The 22,230-nt window shown below is 54.6% G+C and overlaps 1 protein-coding gene across 1 annotated transcript in view; it reads left to right on the forward strand.

Moving 5' to 3' along the window:
- The window catches only part of TRABD2B (TraB domain containing 2B), a 196,186-nt gene extending 176,589 nt beyond the window's left edge, over window positions 1-19,597 (forward strand). The window contains exons 5-7 of the mRNA XM_080656965.1: window positions 5,045-5,135; window positions 8,536-8,805; window positions 19,110-19,597. Of these exons, the coding sequence (XP_080513091.1) occupies window positions 5,045-5,135; window positions 8,536-8,805; window positions 19,110-19,338 (590 nt within the window). The 3' untranslated portion in view covers window positions 19,339-19,597. The remainder of the gene's footprint in view (window positions 1-5,044; window positions 5,136-8,535; window positions 8,806-19,109) is intronic.
- The last annotated feature ends 2,633 nt before the right edge of the window (window positions 19,598-22,230 follow it).

The raw sequence follows: 22,230 nt of genomic DNA on the forward strand, positions 1-22,230 counted from the left end.
GGCTGCTGCTCCTGGCAGCTAGATTAGCATTTGAAAGTTTCCTTTGCATTAATTTCAGACGGAACATAAATATGGGCTCGGGATCCCTCTTCCAGGAGGAGAAAACTGGAAACCCAGTGGACTCACGGGAGAGAAAACATGTGTGCTGGCCGAGGGGAGCCCGTGTTACTTTGGAGCTTTTGTGGGAACATCTGGTCCTCCCCTCCACCCGGCCCCCCAACAACTGTCTTGAAATTACCCTGTTAATTGGCAGGTTGTTCTTGCTGAGCGCTCACACACTTTCCCTCCAATCTGGTGAACCTTGGAAGGTACACATGTTTCTGACAATTTCCTGCCCCCAACACATGAACTCAGGATCCTTTGCAGCCGCCAGTACTTCAGAACAGTGTGCAGGAATGTGCGGTGAGTGAGGACATACATCGCTGCGCCTCTTACCAGCTGTGTGACCTGGGCAAGTGCTGTCCCCTCATAAACTGGGGACCTCGAAGGCTGCCATGAGGATGGAATGAAACAATGTTGGAAAAGCCTCGTGTACCCAGGGGGCTCACTAAGTAGCAGTTTGTGTTCAGGTCATCCGATGATGAAATCATAGAGGTGGGAGGACCTCTGGACCATTTGGGGAAATGGAGGCACATAGCAGACAATGAAGCTGCCCAAGGTCACACAACCAGATGGCTCTTGAGCCAGGTTTTCTGTCCTAACCCAGCAATAGGATTCTTCTCTCTGTCCCACCCTGCTTTTCTGTGCTGGAGGGTAAACTGGGGCTGTTGGGCGGTGCCCAGCCTGTGCTCACTGAGCCTTGTGCTCCGGCACAGGCCTGCTTGGGCCTGGGAAAAGAGGAGCCCTTTTCTCTGCACTAAAACCTGGTGGAACTGTGCCCGCTCAGAGCAGGACACCTTCCCGTTGAATACCCTTTACGTGGCAGTCTGGCTTGCAGAGTCAATAAGGAGACACCAAAGCAGCCCCACATTCTCAAGACCTTTACTCTTCCCCCAGGCCTTTGCTGCTTGCATGTCTCTCTGAATCCCATCCTGGGAGTCCTGGCTACCAGGGCCCCTCCTCTAGGAAGCCATCCTGATGTCCTCAGTGGGTTAGTCTCTCCTCCACCGTGCTCCTTGTTTCCATTTCGGGGTTCTCTCTCTCCTCTTTCAGCCTTTGTCTCTGTCTCTTTGTATCTCACGTCCCCATCCTTGCCTCTTTCTATCTTTTACTCTGTGTCTGGGTGTCTCTCCTTTGCCTTCTCTCCCACCATTGTCTGTGTCGCTGTCTGTCTCTCATTGCCTGGGCCTGGGCCCCCCTCTTCTCCTCTCCACTGTCTTTCTCTGCCTGGAGCTCCTTGTGTCCCTGTGAGTGTCTCTGTCCCCTCCCTGCCTCTCGGTGTGTCTCCCCCACTGTCTGTGGCTCTGTGGGCCCCATCCCCCACTGTCCTCCTTCTCTTCCCTCCTTTCCTCATCCACGTGGCCTCCGCAGATGAAATGAAACGTGCCTTCCTGCAGAGAGCTGGCCAGAGCACAGCTGTCAGTGCTGGCAGGAGCTGCTGAGCGGTGGCCAGGAGACCCGGGAGCCTGGGCAAGCCATGCAGGCTAACCCCCAACACCGGGGCCCCTTTGGAAACTGTCCACACCTTCCTGCAGGTTCCAGGGTGGGTGTGGCACCGGTCTCAGGACTTCTGGTCTTGGAGGCAAGCCTAGGCCCTGTCTGCCAGCCCTTGGGGACAACATGCACTGGGCCAGGGGCAGGTTCAGAAGCCAAGCTCTTGGGATTGGTGGAATCTGCATGAACAACACCAAAGGACCAGCCCAGGCTACAAGCGGAGGGGAGGGGATCATGAGCTCAGGCCTCCAGGGGATTGGATGAGATCATGGAAAGGATATGGAGTAGCAGTTTTTGTCACTCATTCATTCAACAATCATGAAGCCGCCACTGTGAGCCAGACTTGGGCTCAGCCCTGGGTCAAAGATGAATCAGGTAGGTCCCCTGTCCTTGCACAGTCTCCCACCCAGCAGCTTGTTGGGAACATGCTCTGACAGAGGCAGCTCTGGGTATGGGAAGAGCATCCCAGCTGCAGTGAGGATGGTGGCCTGGCAGGGATAAAGGCAGGTGGTGTGGGCAGTGATTTCAGTCCAGCATGGTTAGGCGGTAAAATCGGGGGGATTCTGATGACTGAATGGATGGGGATGAGGAGGAAGAGAAAGGAGTCAAGACAGGGCCCATCTGATTGTGTTGGCTCTGGGGATGTTAGGTGCAGATTCCAGCAGGCCATGGACAGATGGGTCTGAGCAGGGGCTGCAGTTCTAGAGGTCAGCACTGCATGGTAACTGACACCCTATGGTGGATGATTTGCCCACAAACTGTGCGTAGCGTGAAAAGAAAAGAGGGCCATGGACAGGGTTCCCAGGGTCCCCATATTTATCGGGCAGGAGAAAGAGGACCCCCACCGAGAGGACAAACAGGGAGCAGTGAGAGGAGCGTGGACCAGGGCAGAACGGAGTTGTGTGGTCCTGTGAAACCAAGTCCTAAAGAGTGGGATGGGACTGGGGTGGTGGGAGTGAATGGCTTGCATGTGTGGTCCTGGGGCACAGCCTGCATGGGAAGGGGACCTCCTGGAGCTGTGCAAGGAGCAGCCTCATGCCCAGCCAGCGTGGCTCAGTGGTTGAGTATCGACCTATGATCCAGGAGATCGGGGTTCGATTCCAGGTCAGGGCACATGCCTGGGTTGTGGCTCAATCCCCAGTTTGGAGCATGCAGAAATCAGCTGACCAATGATTCTCTCTCATCATTGATGTTTCTCTCTCTCCCTCTCCCTTCCTCTCTGAAATCAATAAAAATATTACTTTTTAAAAGAAAGGAGCAGCCTCGTGCAGGGAGGGGGGGGACAAGAGGGAGAAGGTGAGAGTGAAGGTGGCATACAGAAGGAGGGGATGGCAATTTGAAAACATCCTTTCTGATTGCTTCCAACTTCTCCAAGTATCTAAAGTCTTCTATTTGGGGTCTTACGCTGCACAATTAGGACCTGAAATGGCTGTGGTGGAGGGAATAGATGGGGTACCGACTGGACACTGAAAAGTTACCGGGAATGCCCCGAGTCCGGTGGGCATCCTGTAAGGCCTGGCCCCTGCTAGTGCCCCTGCGCCAGCCCCAGGGATGATGCTTTAGGAGCAGCCGCAAGGCCCTCAGTGAAGACTCACTGCTGCCCCTGTGCAGCTTGAGGCGGCTGTTTTCCCTGGTGGCGCTGAAATCCTCTGGGTGGACCACTGTTGGGCCTAGAAGCCTGGTCTTTAAACTGGTCTCCATGGAGGCAGGGAAGGGATTGGCTTTGCTGCCAAGTGTGGATTCCAAGAGCTGCTAGCAAGGAGTTCCTGCAACCCATGCCCTGGAGGCTGCACGCCCCATCCCCCTTCCCACCCAGGCCTGCTCTGGGACAAGCAAGAATGGGGATGAGCCTGTGGCCTCAGCCAGGGGCCAGCCCAGCCCATCCATTGGGAGTGCACGCTGGGCTCTTCAGAAGGGCATTCTCTCCTCTGCCTCATTAGGCTTTAGAGCTGCCCAGGTGGCCAGAGGGAGCTGTGGCCAGAGGGGGATGTGCCTATGTGACACTCAGGAAGACAGGCTGGGCTCAGAGAAGCCACTTGCTCAGGATTAGAGTGGAGACTCACAGCTTTGGCAGGAACCTGGGTCTCTGTCCTCAACAGCACTGGGTCAGGACCGGAGCCTGGGAGGGCCTGTCGTACCTGCTTTGTCCGAGTGTCTTCTGCAGCTGGCTTCCCAGAAGCCTCAGGGTGAGTGTAGGGGATCCCAGCCCAGTGTTCTTGGGCAGTGGTCCAGAGGTGGCTTTCAGGGACTGTGGCGGGCTGGCAAGAGAGACTTCTGGGTGGGGAAATTGCTGGTGAGTGTAGGGCTAGCTGGTGAAGGACACAGGGGTCCTCAAATTACGGCCCGCGGGCCACATGCGGCCCGCCGAGGACATTTATCCGGCCCACCGGGTGCCACTGCCTGTCCTGCTTAGCAGCCGACTCGTCCCGGGCCCACAGTGCGCATAGGAATTTGTTCATAGTTTGTTTTTTTTTAAACTATAGTCCAGCCCTCCAACGGTCTGAGGGACAGTGAACCGGCCCCCTGTTTAAAAAGTGTGAGGACCCCTGGTACAGGCTCACCCTCTACTCCAGCCACGGTGCAGCCCCAGCCTGGCTTTCTCTGTGCTGGAGTCTCTCCTTTCCCCAGCAGCCCGTCCACCCTCTGTGCTCAGCCCTCCCTGGGGCTGTCAACATGCTGACCTCCCGGCTTCCTACCTGTCACCACCCGTCACAGGCAATTACTGTAACCGTGCAGGGATTTCCCCCAGGTTCCGGGATGAATGGTGAGCAGAAGGGAGCTGCCTGTGGGCACATAGGTGGGGCGCCAGGGGCCACCACCACTCTGCCCACACTGACCAGGTTGGGGAGACTGAAGCCCAGGGAGCAAGAGGGGCTCAACAGGGTGCAAACTTCCAGCAGCCACTGTCTCCACAGCCCCTCGGCCTCCCGAGAGTCCTCTCTAACCTTCCTAACTGGAACCTCATTGTGTTCTCAGACCTCAGGCCTGCATCCCACCGAAGAAGGGTGGTACCTGTTCAGCTGGGCTGCGGGTTATGTGATTTAGACCTGTATTCTCAGTGTCTAGCACAGGCTGGCCTCAGAGCAAGTGCCTCATAAATGTACCCCCCGCCAATGGAGTGCTGTAGACTGCCCCTACCTGCACAGTCCAGACTGGGTCAGCTTCATGGTATGAGGCACAGCGATGCCACGAGACACACTGAGCCTTCACTGCATGCCAGCACTGTTCCTGCGGTCCCCACAGCTACTCTGGAGGTTGCTATCACAATCATGCCCACTTTACAGAGGGGAGGACTGAGGCACAAGAAGGTACCACCAGAGCCAGGATTTGGACCCAGGCAGGTGGCATCAGGACACCTTCCCGACATGCCGTACTGCTCGGAACCTCGGCTTTGGTGTAAGTCACTGGTGTCTTGGCATACAGCTGAGCCCACTTGTCTCTTGTGTTCCAGGTCACTTTCTGGGGAACAACACAGTCATTGACGTCCTCCGGCAGGCAGGGCTGGAGGTGGAGCACACACCCGCCGGGCAGACCATCCACAGGTAAGCACCAGGATGTCTGCACCATGGGGCTGGCTGGCCTGCTGCTGGAGGTCCACGGGCCAGGACTGACCGTGGGCTGCATGGCGGGCTGCTCCCTGCCTCCGTGCTCAGGCCCTCTGGTGAGATAGGGCCTTGTAGGCACTGGCCTTGACCAGGCACCTAAGAGGAGAAGCTAGGCTGGAGGTGGGGAGACTGGACAGGAGGCTGGAGCACAGTCTTGGCAGGAGGGAAGAGTGGCAGGCCTGCCAGAGGTGGTGGGATGGGAGGAGGGTTAAATTTTGAGAGTTGTTCAGGATTTGGAGACTGGTGATCAGGTGGGACAGAAGGGCTCTGTAGGATGCCTGGGTGGCTGCCTAGAGGACTTGGGGGATGCTGGGGTTCTGAACTGAGATGGGCCATGGTCAGGGTGAGCAGTGGCTTAGCCTCTTTCCGGTGTCCCAGCCCCACCTGCACCTGGTCCTCAGCTTCCCCTGACCATACTTTTCCCAGTGCTGCCTCTTGGCCATGCCCATCGCCTCGACTGTCTTGCTAGAGCACACCACTCCACTCACAGAGCCACATAATGGCATCCTCTCTTCCTGTGGGGGGTCCCTCCCAGTAGCTGTCCAAAGGCTGAGGTCAGCTGGGTCCCTGTGTGGCCCATAGTGCCAGCACCAGGCATGGAACCAGAGAGGTGTCAGCATGCTGGGCAGCTCCGGGGTCAATCACAGGATCCTCGAACTCAGGGGTCCCATGAAGCCCATGCTCCACCCAGCCTTTATGAAAGAACCCTCCTCACCAGCCCACAAAGGTGACCATAGTGTGATTTGGGCCCCTGTCCCTGACGTTACAAGACCCAGAGTCCAAAAGAAGCCTGAACGATCATAGTTAATATTTGTAGTAGCTCACTATGTACCAGGCTCTAAGCGTTTCTAACACACTGAATCCTCATGACAGTCACGTGTGGTAGGAACTACGAGTATCCTCATCTTAAAACTGAGGAACCTGCCAAAACCGGTTTGGCTCAATGGATAGAGCGTCGGCCTGCGGACTGAAGGGTCCCAGGTTCGATTCCGGTCAAGGGCATGTAACTTGGTTGCGGGCACATCCCCAGTGGGAGGTGTGCAGGAGGCAGCTGATCGATGTTTCTCTCTCATCGATGTTTCTAACTCTCTGTCCCTCTTCCTTCCTCTCTGTAAAAAATCAATAAAATATATATATAAAAAAAAATACGTTTAAAACTGAGGAACCTGAGGCCCAGAGAGGTGAAGTCACCTCAGAAGGGTACACAGCTCAAGTAAATGGCAGTCTAGGGCCTCCCTAAGCTCCTAACCACCCCCGGTGTCTGATTTGGGGGTCAAGGTGGACTACAAACTTTCTGGGCTCCTTCCTCTTCTCATCTTCTGAGCCAGCCTGACAAGACTGCTCTTCCTGAACATTTAAGCACAATACAGTCAGATGGTGCTAAGCTGGGCAGGCATGTGTTGAGGGGTAAGGGACAAGGCTGCCTTGGGGACAGAGTATTCTTCAAGCTCCCCCTTCACCTTGAAGCTCATTGTATCTGAGTTCAGGGTAGGGATGGGTGGAGGAGGGTGCAGGCTGGAGAGGCCGCCTCGGCTCCTATTCATCTAGATCCCAGGCATTAGAGGAGGGTCCCCTTCTCCTCTCCCCACCCCCGACTCCCCACCCCAGACCCAGCTCCTAGGGCTCTCAGCCTGGTCTCTGAGTGCAGACTGAAATCCTGCGGGTGGAGTGAAGGAGCAGGGCTGCTGTGGAGGCCCCAACAATAAAAGCCATCATGGCCACAGGTGCTTCCTGGAGCCATCTTTTTGTCTGCCTGTTTTGAATTATGTCCCCAGCATCTGCGGCATCTCCTGGACCCTGGGAATCTGGAGTTGCCGTGGGGGCTGGGGGTGGACAGACTGAGCTGATGGCCTTCTCTCCCTCACCCACTGTGCACACGGGAGTGCCATGAGGGTACAGGCTGCTCGCTACCCTGGGGGCCACCTAATCTTTGCAGTTCCTGAGACCGTGGCCAACTTTCTCCCAGAGACAGATGGCCTCTTGGGATTCTATTTGGGCTATAGACAGGGGAGAATAAAACCAGAGGTGCAGAGGATGCGCCCAGGCTAAGGGGTGTCTGTGTACACCTCTGTAGGAATGTGAATTACTCATACCCAGGTGGATGCGTTAGCGCCCGCTACAGCCAGGCTCATTTGCTTGATGGCCAGCATCACAGAGAGGCTTGTTATGTGCCAGGCATGTGACCATCCTCATGAAGTGAGTAGCATTTCCACTCCCATTTTTCAGCTGACTGCTGCTTGAGACAGTTGTGTCACCTGTCCTTAGTCACACAGCCTGTAAGTGGCAGAACCAGGATGTGCACCCATGTCTGTCAATCTCCACTTTGAGCTCTCTTCTGCTTAACACTGTCCTGCCCCCCTGAAAAGGTGCTCAGGGAGGTGTGTTAAATGCATGAATGGGTAGTTGGCTGAATGACACAAGCAACAATGTTGATATTTAATTAATAATATTTTAAATATATTTTTATTGATTTCAGAGAGAAAGGGAGAGGGAGAGAGAGATAGAAACATCAATGATGAGAGAGAATCATTGATTGGCTGCCTCCTACATGCCCCATGCTGGGCACCAAGCCCTCAACCTGGGTACGTGCCCTGACCGGTAATGGAACCATGACCTCCTGGTTCATAGATTGATGCTCAACCACTGAGCCACGCTGGCCAGGCTAATTAATAATGTTAATTACCTAACTGTTTCAGCTGCTTGCTATTTGCCAGTCACCTACATAATCCTAATGGGGATATTACAGGTACAGGCTGTAATATCCACATTTTACAGAGCAGGAGACTGAGGCACAGCAAAGTTAGGTAACTCACACCAAAGTTCCTCATCCCGAACTTGCTGAATAAATGAGACCCAGAGTCAGGGACATGGCTCACTCCCTCACCTCCTAGTAGTCTGAGCTCAGACAGCACCCGGCAGTGACCAGACCACTTTCCCCGTCCAGCACCCCGCCCCAACCCCCTCCGCTGTCTCTGCTTGGTCTCCCCAGCAGTCATCACCATCTGACATCCTCTATGTATGACTCTCCACTTTCTGCTTCAGATTGTGACTCTACTGGTAAGAGGGCAGGACTTTGTTTAGGTCACTGCTTCTGCCCAATTCCTAGAAAAGTACAAGGTAGATGCTCAATATATATTGGATCAATAAATGAAAGAATGAGTCAAAGCTCCGTCTCTCAGCCCCAGACACTGGTTGTCCTTGGTTATCCTCACCGGCCCAGGAGGCGCACGCTAGCATCTTCTCTTGCCACAACAGCTCTCCCATTGATTTGCATCCCTTGTCACATGTGAATGACACGCTGCAACATGTGAGCTTCATGAGCTGTCGCCCTTTCCAGCCCTGCCGCCAGGAGCCCTGCACCCCCATCCGAGAGGACCTCAGCGAGCCCGGCCCCCGTGACCCCTGCTGCTGCCGTCCCCGCAGCACCCTCGGTGACCCCCACCTCCCCGCCTGAGGAGGAGGACCCAGCCCTATCCCCACACCTCCTGCTCCCCGACAGCCTCAGCCAGCTGGAGGAGTTTGGGCGGCAGAACAAGTGGCACAAGAGGCAGAATAAACAGCAGCGGCCGCGGCAGTTCAATGACCTCTGGGTCCGCATCGAGGACAGGTGAGCTGGGGAGGGGCAGGTCTGCTGGGGGCTGGGCATCTCTCCGGGCAGCCTCATGCCCCTCGGAGCCAGGCACACTGTCACCCACAAGCCCTGCTTGGGGAGCCCAGCAGGTGAGTGCGCAGCAGAAACCTTAGCATTGGCTTGTCCCCATCCCCAAAGGACCCTGCTGTTCATCTTTCAGGCTGATAGAGCACACGCATGTCTCACTTTTCATTGTTATCCTCAGAATGAGAGCAAGTGTAATTTTCTTCATTTTAAAGGTGAGGGACTAGAAGCTTCCTTCAAGTGCCATGGACAAAAGTCTGCTTTGCCTTTGATTGTCTGAACCTGGTGTGCAGAGCGGGCTCCATGGGAGTCAGGGGAAAATGGAACAGGCTGGCTACAGCCAAGGCCATGAGATCCCTGTGCCTGCAGTCTCAGTGGCTGACACCCTGGCAGGGAGGCTGCAAGAGAGAGATGGCAGAGGACATCTGGCACCCTGAGGCTGTGGGCTCCGTCTCAGCAGGGGATGGGGAGTTCGTGATAAACCTCTTTAAAAATGGGCAGGACGCCAAAACCTGTTTGGCTCAGTGGATAGAGCGTCGGCCTGCGGACTGAAGGGTCCCGGGTTCGATTCCGGTCAAGGGCACGTACATTGGTTGCGGGCACACCCCAGTGGGGGGTGTGCAGGAGGCAGCTGATCGATGTTTCTCTCTCATCGATGTTTCTAGCTCTCTATCCCTCTCCCTTCCTCTCTGTAAAATATCAATAAAATATATTTAAAAAAAATAAAAATGGGCAGGTGCAGAATCCCTCTACTCTATTGATACCTCCCTATCCTCTGCCTGTGTGCCCCTGCCCCCACCCTGCACCACATCTGCCTGGCTGTCACCAAAGCTCCTCCTGTCTTCCCACCTCCTCCTGCAGGCTCAGTACAGTGCAGTCTCCCTAGATTCCACTTTGGGGCAAGAATCTTTGTATTTGGTGATCAGCATCCCCAGGGCACCCAGATGTCCCAGGGAGTGACCATCAGTGAGAGGCAGAGATCTTCTCTCTGTGGGACCCGTGCACTGGGCATCGTGCCTCCGCAGTGGGCCCTCGGAGACGAGGAGTCTCCATCTGGACCTCCTCAGAGTCCCCAGAAAGAATCACCCTGGGCCCTTGTTAAACAAATTCGCAGACCCCCCAAATCAGCACATGCAGGGGCCTGGGGAGCCGCGTGGTGAATGTGCACTGGAGGTTCTTCTGAGCAGCTTTGGAAAATGCAGACCCCATTCGGCATTTACAGATGTTAAACCAAGGCCCAGGGCGGGGGCTTGGCGGGGTCACCCAGAAATCAGGAGCTGCCTCCTGCGCAATTCAGGCATGATCTTCCTGCAGCCAGGTCTGAGTCATAGACATGAAGTCGACATAGTCCAGTCCACTCTCTTAAAGTGCGGGGTGTGCACGATCTTAAAGAGACTTCCAGCAAACAAGAGTCGAGTCCATTGTTCCTTTGGCTGTGTGTTGGCTTAAAGCGCCTGACTTGGGTTCCTGGGAAATGTACTCTGCAGAGCCCTCGCCAGCCCGGCCTGCCTGGGCAGAGGCACTGCTGCAGCTGTATTGGCTGCAACACATTCGACTCACGTGCCCAGCATGGGCCCAGCATGACCGCCCCCTTCAGACCTGGAGCGAGGGCATAGGGTTGCTGAGCTGCTTCCTGCAGCCTGGAGAGGCCCCGGCAACCCCTAAAGTGCTTTGATCCAGCGGGTCCCGCAGCCCTGATCAACCTGCCCAGTGACCAGGAGACCCAGCCAGTGGTGGGTCCAGCCCCCAAGGTGACAGGAGGCTGGGCTGTCAGCTCCAGCATGAGACCCCCAGCCCCTAACCATGTCTGAAAGGTAAATTTGGGCAAATGACTCCAAAACAGTTTCCTTTTCACAACACGTAGCTCTGAAACACAGAGGCTGGTTTCAGGAGAAGAAAACAGCTTTTCTTTGGAAAGGGAGCCTTCCCGGTCCCAACAGGTAAACTATGGTTGGGTAACTTTCTCCCATCTGGTTGGGTTGGAGAAGGAAGTTTCCACCGACAGGCAGCCTGTTTGTTGAAAGTTTCCCTGCTTCTTAGGGAGCAGGCCTGGGCTCCAGGGCGGCCTGGTGCAGGCACAGCTTCTGTGGCTCCCAGGTCCCACTCTGTCCTCTTCAGGTTCCCCAGTTCTCCAAGAGGAGGCTGAGGAGAGCTCTCTGGGAGACTAGGGCCCATTTATAGTCCTTCTAACCAAATTATTTTCTTTGGGACTTTAATTCCATTCAGTTTTCTCATTTTCTTCCCCCTAAATCCAACTAGAGCCATTCCCTCCTCCCATCCCCTCCCCTCCAACCCCTCCTCTCCACCCCCTCCTCTTCATCCCCTCCTCTCTGTCCAGCTCACCTTCCACCAGGGATCCTGCAACAGGGTCCTAACAGGCCTCCTGGTCCTAGCACATCGCTGCTCCTCAGCTTCAGATTCCTTGTAGCTCCCACCACCACCAGGTTAACTTCCTGCAGTTCTGCCCAGAGGCAGTGCCTGTCACCCCTTTCCTGCTTACCCACTGCCCCTCCTCCCAAGGGATAGAGGGCCCTTTTTGTGCCAGGCTTTGGGTTGCCTCTCAATGGACTGTGCCAAGCCCCCAGCTCTGCCTTTGTACTTGCCTCTCTCTCGGCTGGGGTGGGTGCCAGTGGACATTTGTGAGCTCCTGCTCTGTGCCAGGCACTTAATTCACCATGTCCCTCAGTCCTCTCAGGAGCCCTTATTTGACGAATAAGAAAACTGAGGCTCAGCGAGGTCAGGTAACTTGCCCAAGACCACACAGCAAGTCAGGTGTGGAGTCAGAACCCACATGCGGGTCTGTCTAATGCTAAGGGTCACAGTCATTCGCCCACCATGAAGACGCCCCTGCCACCCTCACCTGGCGAGCGTCTCCCTATCCTCACTGAAGTCTCCCTTCCTGCCCTAGCTTTCCCTGCTGCCCCCTCCCCTGCGTTCCTGCAGCGCCTGTGGGTGTCTGATCCTGAAGTAGTCGCACAGACTGCAATTTCTGGATTGCGTTTCTAGGCTGGGAGCCCCTGAGGGCCAGATCTGGGTTGGACTTCTGTGCGTCCCTGGAGGCCTCACTGAGGGTGTGTTGAGGGAGAGGAGGGCGAGAGCAAGGGTAGGGGCTGCAAGCGCCTGGGCAGGATACCACCTGGAGCAGGCTGGCCTCCCCCTGCCCCTCATTACCCGAGATGTAAACACATGGGAGGAAGTTTAGAGAAGCAGCGGCCCGTGGCAGGATGATTTATGGGGACCCGTGGAAAGGGCCGAGCCTGTGTCCGCAGATGGCTGCACACCAGTGGCAGAGGGCTCCAATTCTGAGAGCCGGGCAGGGCAGCAGGGCAGGGCCGTCCCCGTGCTGGCCTTGAGCAGAGCACCGCCCAATGAGCTAGGACCTGTGGCAGTTTCTCCTTTTGTGCTGTTGGGGCCTTGACTGGTCTTTGAAGGCCATGCAGAGCTCTGTGGTTCTCCGAGTCCACAGGGTGTGTGTATTGTTGGCAGGAGGAGGTTGGAGGTTTGGATGAACAAGGGAGCAGGGTGCTGGGCCACCAGGATTGGAAGGACAGTCATGAGGGGGCAGGTGCTGCAAGAGCTGGGCACGGCCTGAAGCAAGAGGAGGGCGTCAGTATGTGATGGATACAGAGCATTGTGGGTGCCACCATGTAGAGGCAGGGGGTGCAGAACAGGGGTCATTGCCTTCTGGCCCTCAGCTTCCCCTGAAGTTTGAGCTGAGACCAGGGCTCCAACCCCTGGGCTCCAGGCGGGCTCTGTGCCCCTCCTGCCAGCCAGCCCTTCCTGCCTGAAGCCCTCCAGCTTTGCTTTCTCCTAGCACAGCCCGGACCTCTCCCTGGGCAGGGTGGTCAGCTGGAGGCCAGGAACCTGTCTATTAGAGGTAGAAGATGCCCCCTGAGAAATGGGGAGTAGCTCCCTCAGTGAGTAAAAGCACAGACAAATTCAAGTAGAACAGGATTCTAAGCCCTGCGCCTCATACTTGCTTTGAGGCTTAGAGGGTCAACGAGATGGTGCTTATACCAGTTGTCTCCAGGGTTGGTGGCCAGTGGTGAGCCTTTGACACTCAGCATCTTGTCTAAGATGCCCCCCTCACAGCAGGAGCTACTCATGGGCCTTCGGCACATCGAAGACTCACAGCCTTAAATGAGCCACTGGGCTGGTGCTGCACAATATCTGCCCTCCACCCCACTGAGCAGGAGCTCATTGGCCTCAGACGGATGCCCAGCCCTGTGTTAAGTGCTGGTGGGGACCAGAGTAGTAAGAGGCTCAGGCCATGGCTGGGCAGGGACAACTCCCCACTATGTTGCAACTGAAAGAGCCCTGAAGCCACAGTCCATCTGCCTGTGCTGCCTGCGAAGGGAATCAGTCACTGAGGGCTGGGGGGTCAGGGCCCTGAGCGTCAGAAGTGACCCTGGAGTCTGAGGGGAGGTGAAGGGACTTCCTACAGAAAATCACATGGCCAAAGGAGTGGAGGCTGCCGTAGACCTGAGATGCCAGGATGCTGAGCCGCAGGCAAATGCCAAATTTTTTTTTTAATTTTCAATTACAGTTGACATTCAGTGTCACTTTATATTAGTTTCAGGTGTACCGCATAGTGGTTAGACAATTAAATAATTTACTAAGTGATCCCTCAATAATTCTAGTATCCACCTGGCACTATACATAGTTATTACAATACTAGAGGCCCAGCGTGCAACTGAAATCCTGCGAGGAAGCACCCCGCCTCTCGCCATGTGAGGAGGCACCCCGCAGGGGGCCGGGACCCGCACCTGACTTGGCAGCGCCAGCCACTGCGAGAATCAGACCGAACCGCACCATGGGGGGCCAGGATCTGCACCTGACTCGCAGCATCCCCTGGCCCCCCTGCCTGTGTCCACTCCAGGGCCGCCCAAGCCACCGCACCAGCTCAGGCAGGCCCCCCTATCTCTGTCTCCATCTCCACTCCGGGCCACACCTGGAGGTTGTGCAACCTCCTCCTGTCCAATCGTAACCCATTTTGGCGTCCTGGCCTAATTTGCATATTACCTCTTTATATATATATATATAGATAGATAGATTATTGACTATATATTCCCTATGCTGTACTTTACATCCCCGTGACTATTTTGTAACTACCAGTTAGTACTTCTTAATCCCTTCACCTTTTTCACCCCGCCCACCTCCCATCTGGCACCCTTCCGTTTGTTCTCTGTATCTATGAGTCTGTTTCTGTTTTGTTTGTTCATTTATTTTGTTCTTTAAATTTCACATATCAGTGAAATCAGACGATATTTATCTTTCTCTGTCTGACTTACTTCACTTATCATAATACCCGAGGTCCATCCATGTTGTTGTAAATGGTAAAATTTTGTTCTTTTTTACGGCCGAGTAATATTCCATTTTATATATGTACCACTCTTCTTTACCTACTTGGGTTGCTTCCACATCTTGGCTATCGTACATAATGCTGCAATGAACATAGGGGTGCCTGATTTTAGAACTAGTGTTTTGGATTTCTTCAAATATATATCCAGAATTGGAATTGCTGGGTCATAAGGTGGTTCTATTTCTAATATTTTAAGGAACCTCCATTCTGTTTTCCACAGTGGCTGCACTAATCTGCATTCCCAGCAACAGTGCACGAGAGTTCCGTTTTTTCCACATCCTCACCAGCACTTGTTGTTTGTTGACTTATTGATGATAGCCATTCTGACAGGTGTGAGGTGATATATCATGTGGTTTTCATCATTTCTCTGACCATTGGTGACGTTGAACGTATTTTCATCTGTCTATGGGCCATCTGCATGTTCTCTTTCGAGAAGTGTCTATTCAGGTCCTCTGCCCATTTTTTAATTGGATTGTTTAATTTTTTTGGTGTCGAGTTATATAAGTTCTTTATAAATTTTAGGTATTAACCTCTTATCAGATGTATCATTGGCAATATATTCTCCCATTCAGTGGGTTGCTTTTCATTTTGTTGATGGTTTCCTTTGCTGTGTAAAACCTTTTTAGTTTGATGTAGTCCCATTTGTTTGTTCTTTCTTTTGTTTCCCTTACCTGAGGAGATATGTCAGAAAAAAAATATGACCAAAAGGAAGGTCAGAGAGTTTACTGCCCAGGTTTTCTATAGTCACTTACGTTTCTGCCTGTGTCTGGCGTGCTTGGCCCAGAGAGGCCAGGCCCGGGCTGGAACCACAGTGAGGTCTCCTCCGCAGGATCACACTGAGACCTCCACCCCCAGCATCAGGGCCCTCTAGCATCAGGGCCACTTGGCACCAGGCCCCCCAGCACCAGGGCCCCCTGGCACCAGGCTCTGCTGTCCCAGGCTCCATCTCCCCTTGTCTCCTTAGAGCCTGCTCAGAAGCCACCCAGGACACAACCCAGCAGCCCCTTGTGTTGGCAAGAAAGCCACAGCCCCAAGATTCCCAGAACTCAGCCTGGATGGCTGTTGGAGACCCTCTGATGCCAAGATTGCCACCTACTCCAGGAAGCCCTATGAAGGAGCCTTGGGAGACAGACAGCTGACACTGTCTCAAGCACCAGCCTGCTTTTCTGTGCTTCATACTTTGGACTTCTCCCTTCTGGCTTCTGCTGCTAGAAAACACTTAAAAGTCCAAGGGGTCGCCCCTGCTCCTTCTTTGTACACCTGGGGAAACTGAGGCCTGGAGGACAGGACTTGCCCAGAGTCACGCGGCAAGCAGGAACATAGGGCAGGCTAAAAGGGGCTGCTGCCTTCCCCTCAGGCAGAGGGTCCTTCCCCACTCCAGAGGCCCCTCGGCTCAGAGCAGACTGGGCCCCTCGGTGCCAGCCGTCTGCAGAGCCTGGGAACACTCAGAGTGTTTGGTTTGGCTTTGAGGCCACTTTGCCATGAGACACTTTTCCCAGCATGGGTCGGGGTGGGGAGTGAAGGGGATCTGGACTGGGGAATAAGCTCTGTGAGCAAGGTAGGTGGGGCATTTGGAGGGGCTTTCTGCCCCCGCCTGCCGCCTCCCCCCATTTCCCTGGGACTCCTTCCAACCAATAAACCCCACTCCACTCTGGATCCAGTGGGAAGAGGGGTGGTTGCATCTTTAGTTTTCAAAGTGTAAAAGCAAAAGCCTTCGGGTGCTTTGTGAGACAGTTTTCATAACTCCTACTGGGTCTTCCTTCTGTGGCCTTTGGGGCTGCTGTGGCCAGTCTGGGCTCCCACCGCTACTCCGGTACCCCACATGGCACCCTAGGCTCCTCTCCTGAGGCCAGCCCTCCTCGCCTTCCTGCTGCTCAGGCTGAAAGGACGGGGCAGCAGCGGGGAGGAACTTTCATGGCCTTTTGTGTTGTATGCAGGGATGGGGGTCTTTTCCTTAGAAAAGAAAGGGAGGGAAGGGGCTGAGGCAGTGATCCTGCTGGGCATGGGTTTTCAAGGTCTCAGCAGGAAGCAGCACACTTCACCCCTGGGCCCTCCCATCACACACTTGCTTATTTGCACAGTGAGATCGGCACCCAGGCCGGGTCAGGCTGGACAGCAGATTGCCCAGGACACATCTGTGTCCTAACCTACTTCCGGCTCAGTTTCTGCATCTTGGAAATGGGAATGATAACAAAGGCACACACCCAGCATCCAGCACAGTGTCTGCCAGCATGTGGGAAGTGCTCTATGAATGGAGGATGTTATTAGTAGGGGAGACACATGCAAGCATATTAATACTGATGACAAAAATAGCCAATACCATGTAGCACCATGTGCCTGGCATCATTCAAAGCTCTTTACAGAAACCCATCCAAACCTTGTGTGCCCTGTAGGTACCTGTGACATAATGTGATCAATGAGAAATGTACAAGATTTTATGGGAGCCTGAATGCTCCCAGGGGGCATTGAGGCTGCAGGTCAAAGAGGCTCCTAGGCGAGGGGACATTGAGTCAGCATTCAAAGGGGAGTAGCATTCGAAGGGGAGTGGGAAACTGGCCACAGAACATTAGATGTGCCTGGAGAGGGTTGGTGTGTGCTGGGAGGTGAGGTCAGCTGGCCCCAGACCATGACCATTCTCCGATGGCCTGAGGCATGGGATGGGGGGCACAACAGGCCAGATGTTGTGGGTTATAAGGGGCACTCAAAGCACATGGTCTGCCCCCTCCCTCCTGTTCCAGGAGCACGTCCCTCTGTCCCCTGTGCATGGCAAGAATGTGCTCCCTCCTCTCCTGAGAACCTTCTGCAAGGACCTGGCCCTTGTGGTCGGAGCATGGCCAGTGGCAGAGTAGAAGGAGAGTAAAGATTTGGCTTTGAGCAAAAGTCTAGACCCCATTCCCAGAGCAGAGATCCCAGCCCACGTAGGGGCAGGGCTGTGCTTGGTGACCCCAGGCTGCCCTGCCCACCAGCCCCAGGCTGAGGCTGAGCCAGGCTGTGTCAGAGGCATCCAGCCACATGGCGGTGGGGCAGGGCTGTGGCCGCGATGCTTACAGATCTTGTCCAGGTGACTGTGGCTAACTGTTGGGAGCTTGTACCCAGCACATGGAAACTCTGGCCAGGGTGGGGTGCGGGACTTCCAGGAGACCCCCGGGGGTGAGCAGCCTGTCTGGGAGGGAGTGTGAGAAAGTGGAGCAGTGTCTTCGATGGAGGAGGCTACCCACAGAGAAAGATCCCCATCCCTGCACACAACACAAACGTGTCCCAGAGAGGGGCAAGCTTCCTGCCCACCCCACACATACTGTGTGTCCCCTGCCCTGTGTCCTAGAGCAAGTTGCTTAACCCCTTTGTGCCTTAGTTTCTTCAGAAGTAAACTGGGATAAGAGTTGTACCTGCCTGTGGGGTTGTCGTGAGAAGCACTATATGCTAAGGGCTTCACACAGAGCCGGCATGGGCCCTACGCTGTGAGCACCTCTCCCTCCTGCTGGGAGCTGCCTCAGCCATGTGCAGGCTGGACTTGCTGCTTTCATGGGGGACTGCAGAGTCACCTTTTCAGGGAGGCCTTCCTGGCCCTGCACTGGAGCGGCCCTCTGTGCCCCACTGCCCCTGCTGTCCCCTCACATCCTTGCCCCTCTGCTGTTTGGGGCTTGTTGGATCCTTGGCCTGCATGTCCATCTGCCTCCTCCAGCCCAGGGTCCATAGGGCAAATGTGCCCATAGCTTCTAGGGCCAGCCCTTTCCTTTATCCCTGAGCCTCCCCTCACCTTTTCCCCCTCTTCCCCTGCCCCTGTCCCTCTATTCATAATTTTCCATCTCTCTTTCTAGGACTTGAACTGTGACCTGGTCCTGCACCCCGCCTGACCCCCATCCTACCCTTCACTTCCCAATGGCACCAATTCCTTCCGTTCTTAATCTTTTCTCTCTGTCTCACTCTGTCTCCCTGTCTCTCTCCCTCCCTCTCTTTCACATAAGCTTTCTCGAGCCAAGATCCTTAACCATTACCTCCAAAACAGGATTCTGTTTTTATAAGTTCATGAAGGACTGCACCTTTCTTTTTTTTTTTTAAATATATTTTATTGATATTTCACAGAGAGGAAGGGAGAGGGATAGAGAGCTAGAAACATCGATGAGAGAGAAACATCGATCAGCTGCCTCCTGCACACCTCCCACTGAGGATGTGCCCACAACCAAGGTACATGCCCTTGACCGGAATCGAACCCTGGACCTTTCAGTCCGCAGGCCGACGCTCTATCCACTGAGCCAAACCGGTTTCAGCTGGACTGCACCTTTCACTCAAACTCCCTGTGATTATGCTGACCTCAGGGTTCCTGCCCCGTGGAGGTGCTGCCTCCACTTCCTCAGTGACCTGGTCACCTCATAGCCCCCATGAGCCTGTTTTCTCCTCTGGTGAAGGGGGTGATGCGAGCCACTGTGAAGATTTGTTCAAAGGACCAGAGATACTCTCAATAAATGGCTGCTGGGATAAGGGGGTGGGGGAGGGGTGATTTGTGTGTTTTGTGGGAGGGCAATAAGAGGGCGGGGCATCTGTATACAGAGGTGTGGAGGCTGATGGCCCCACTATGACCCCAGCTACACTTCAATTACACTTTATTTCTCCATAACACTTCAATTCCCTCTGCCTGGGACTCAGTTCTCTTGAGTGGGCACACGAACCCTGTGGCTCCCAGTGCCTAGCCCACCTCTTCCCCCACCCCCCCGGAGCCTGGCACAGGAGGGTGCGTGCAGCCTCAGGAGCTCAGCCAGCCTGCTGTTTGGCTCTGGGCTGCTCACTTCCCCTGTTTTCTTCTCCATTTTATAAAGTCAGATCTGAACCTAGGGCCACAGCCTGGGATGGGGCTGCTGAGCGGTCACTCAGAGTTCCTTGTGTCTTCTCCTTCCAGCACCACCGCCTCGCCACCCCCGCTGCCCCTCCAGCCCACGCACAGTTCCAGCTCCGGGACCGCCAGGCCCCTCTTCCAGCTCTCCGACCAGCTCCAGCCACAGGAAGAGCCAGGGTCCGCCAGTAGCTCAGTGCCTGCCCACTCACAGCCGGCCCTGGGCCTCCTCCCTGCCGTCGTCGCTGCCAGCTTTGCAGCCCCCTTCCTGCTGCACACCCTCGGGCCCTCCTGACCTCGGCTGCCAGTGCAGAGAAGCCAGAGAAACTGCAGGAGGGTCTGTGGCCACACCCCACTGCCCCTGCCACCCCCCTCCCAGGGGTGCCTGACACCTCATGGGCAGTCCAGTCGGGATCCGTTAGAACCCTAGAGCTTTATTGTACCCGAGTTACATCTTCTTTTTTGTAGAAGGATCTTAATTTCCCATAGTGCTATGGGGCTCTTTTGTAAAATATTTGTCCATATTAAAAAAGAAAAATGTATTTATTCCACTGATAAAACTATTTTTATGTGGCCTATATCAGTAACCCCTTAATTAGCCCCAACGCCAACCCAGGCAGTGAAGCCAGGCTGTCAGGACATCTGCGACCTCACGCGGACCATGGCTGTGCAGTGCCTGCTCCTGGACCAGCAGAAGCCTCCCGTGTCTGGGTTTGGCTTCTCCCACCATGGGGACCTCAGAGGGAGGGGCAGGCAGACAAGCTTAGCTTTTGTGAAGCTGGATTTGGGAGCCAGAGATGTGAATGCTGATGGTCCTTCCCTTCCGTGGATGCATCCTAGGGCTGGGAAGATACTTTTGGAAAGAGAATGCTGCTATTTTGTAAACCCTGGGTGTCTGTGAACGGGCCTCCGGAGCTCTTGGTAAGTGTTCTGACCAAAGCACTGGGTGGAGGAAGAATGTCGGTGCTGAGGGAGGTGGTTTCCCAGGCCCATGTGCCTGATGGTTGAACTAAGATCCAAAGAGAGGAAACTGGTTGCCCAAGGTCACACAGCAAGTGGGGGATCCAGGATGTGAATCCAGACCTCTCTGCTCTGATAGCATTAATCCAGCTTGGGTTACAGGAGATGCTACTGAAGTCACGGCCAAATGGAATGAGCTGGACCGACGGACAGGAGTCGGCACAGAGGGCAGTTTTAGGGACAGGGCTCTAGGAGTCACATGGTAATAATAATTGTAACGAGAGCCACCATTTGTCCAAAGCCTACCATGTGGCAGGCACTTTGCACGCTCACTTTATCGCTGATCCCCATACCAGTTCTATGAGATGCAGCTATCCCCATTTCACAGGGGAGGAAACTGAGCCCCCAAAAGAGGTAAAGGGACTTGCTCAAGGTCACCCAGCCAGGACATGGCCCCAAAGTAATGTGATTGGAAAGTGATGCTTATCTCCTGGATCATATTCTGCCACGTTCTCTCTACATAGGGAAGCTCCAAGGGCCAGCACAAGCTTCTTACTCCGCCAAAGAGACTGTTTGGCCACAGTTACTCATGTTGGTCACTCTTGCCAAAGGGCTCTTTGTGTGTGCCACGTGTCCCAGGCCCAGACTTGTCTAATCCTGAAGCCAATTAGAGGCTTTTCTGCCAAATCAGAGGCTAGGGAATGGGGGGCAGCTGTGGGAAGCGTGGGGAGACAGGCAGCCAGTCAAACAGGGACAGTCAAGCCACTCTGCCTCAGAGGGACAGACCTAGCTCCTCTGCCCCCAAGACGGTGGCCGAGAAGGCAGAGGACCCTGTCCGGCTGCCTTCCAGTCCTGGGCCCTCATAGGACTGGTGGCTCATCAATTACAGGGCCCGGGCACCGGAGAGCAGAAAGAACCCCTCATCTGACCTCTAACTGTAAGAGTAATAATCAGGCCGGGGAGGGAGCATTTCCCAAAAACTGCCCAGCTGGATATCTGCTGAATCCCAGACCAGTGTTCTCCAGCGTCACTGCACCAGGCATTTCCCTGGCAGTCCTGGTAGTGACTGACTAACCCCAGTCCCAGCTGGGCAGCTGTCTCCCTTCTGAGGTAGTAGGGTCCAGGGCAGCTCATTGGATGGTCAGAGGTCCCACTGGCATCTTGGCAGGCCTCTGAATTCTTTTCAGCTCAGCCCTGGATGGATGTGTTTGAGCCTGAGACCTGGCAGGAGCCCTGAGCTCTACTTCAGAGGGTCCAGCCAGCCCCATGGGCACCATGCTGTAAACTGAACTTGACCCCAGCCAGGGTTTATCCTTGGCAGAAATGTGACTTCCTATTTCTGAGCGGGAAGGGGCTTAGCTGAGTTATAAAGCAGGCTCAGAGGCCTGGGGGACATCAAACACTTCGTGCGGAGCACTATTTGGATGAGATAAGTGTAAAGGAATTAGAAACACACAGGCCAGATTTCCCTCTGCTCGGGGCAGAGTGTGGCATGCGATGTATTGAGATGGAACTTGAGGTTAATTAAAGATGAAGCATTTGGGTAAACAGTCCAGGCACCTGACTACGTGCCCAGATCTGTGCCAGGCAAGGGGCCAGAGGTAAATTAATGCAGTGTGTGATTATCAAGCACACGCAGTGCCAGTCTCCATGTTGGGCCCTAATCTCGCCACCTTCCTGACCTAGAGGAACTCAGCATTGAGAGGGACACGTAGCACAGTCCTGGGCTCCTAAAGGAACATCGAGGTTATCCTATCCATCCCCTAACCAGGCAGATTCAGCCCTAGTCTTCCCCAGATCCCTCCTTGGTGCCATTCGGGGGATTCCAAACTCTCCCTCAGATAAGCACTCAAGCGTTTAAAGAAAGATGGATGTGCCAACTGGTTAGGTGGACGTGTGCCGCCCGGACAGCCAGAGCCAGCATGGGTCAGACATCTGCAGCCGAAGTGCGCTGATCTCTGAGGACCACCCACTGGCCAGGGTTTGAAATGAACTGAGCTTGCTGTTTATATCCCAGAAGACCTGAGGCACATTTATGGAAATTGAATGGCTGGGGTGCGTGAATTCTCTCATTCTGGGCCAGAGAGCCTTCATTCCATCAGCAGCCAATCACACACTTGGAAATGATCTATCCACCACTGCTGACATTTTTCCCAGCATGTGCTATGTGCTCAGCCTCATAAAATGCCCCTTTTGTTCTGAGAGCATCGTGTACACGTCTTAGGGC

This window comes from Plecotus auritus (assembly GCF_963455305.1).
Source record: "Plecotus auritus genome assembly, chromosome: 2".
In the NCBI taxonomy this organism is placed as follows: domain Eukaryota; kingdom Metazoa; phylum Chordata; class Mammalia; order Chiroptera; family Vespertilionidae; genus Plecotus; species Plecotus auritus.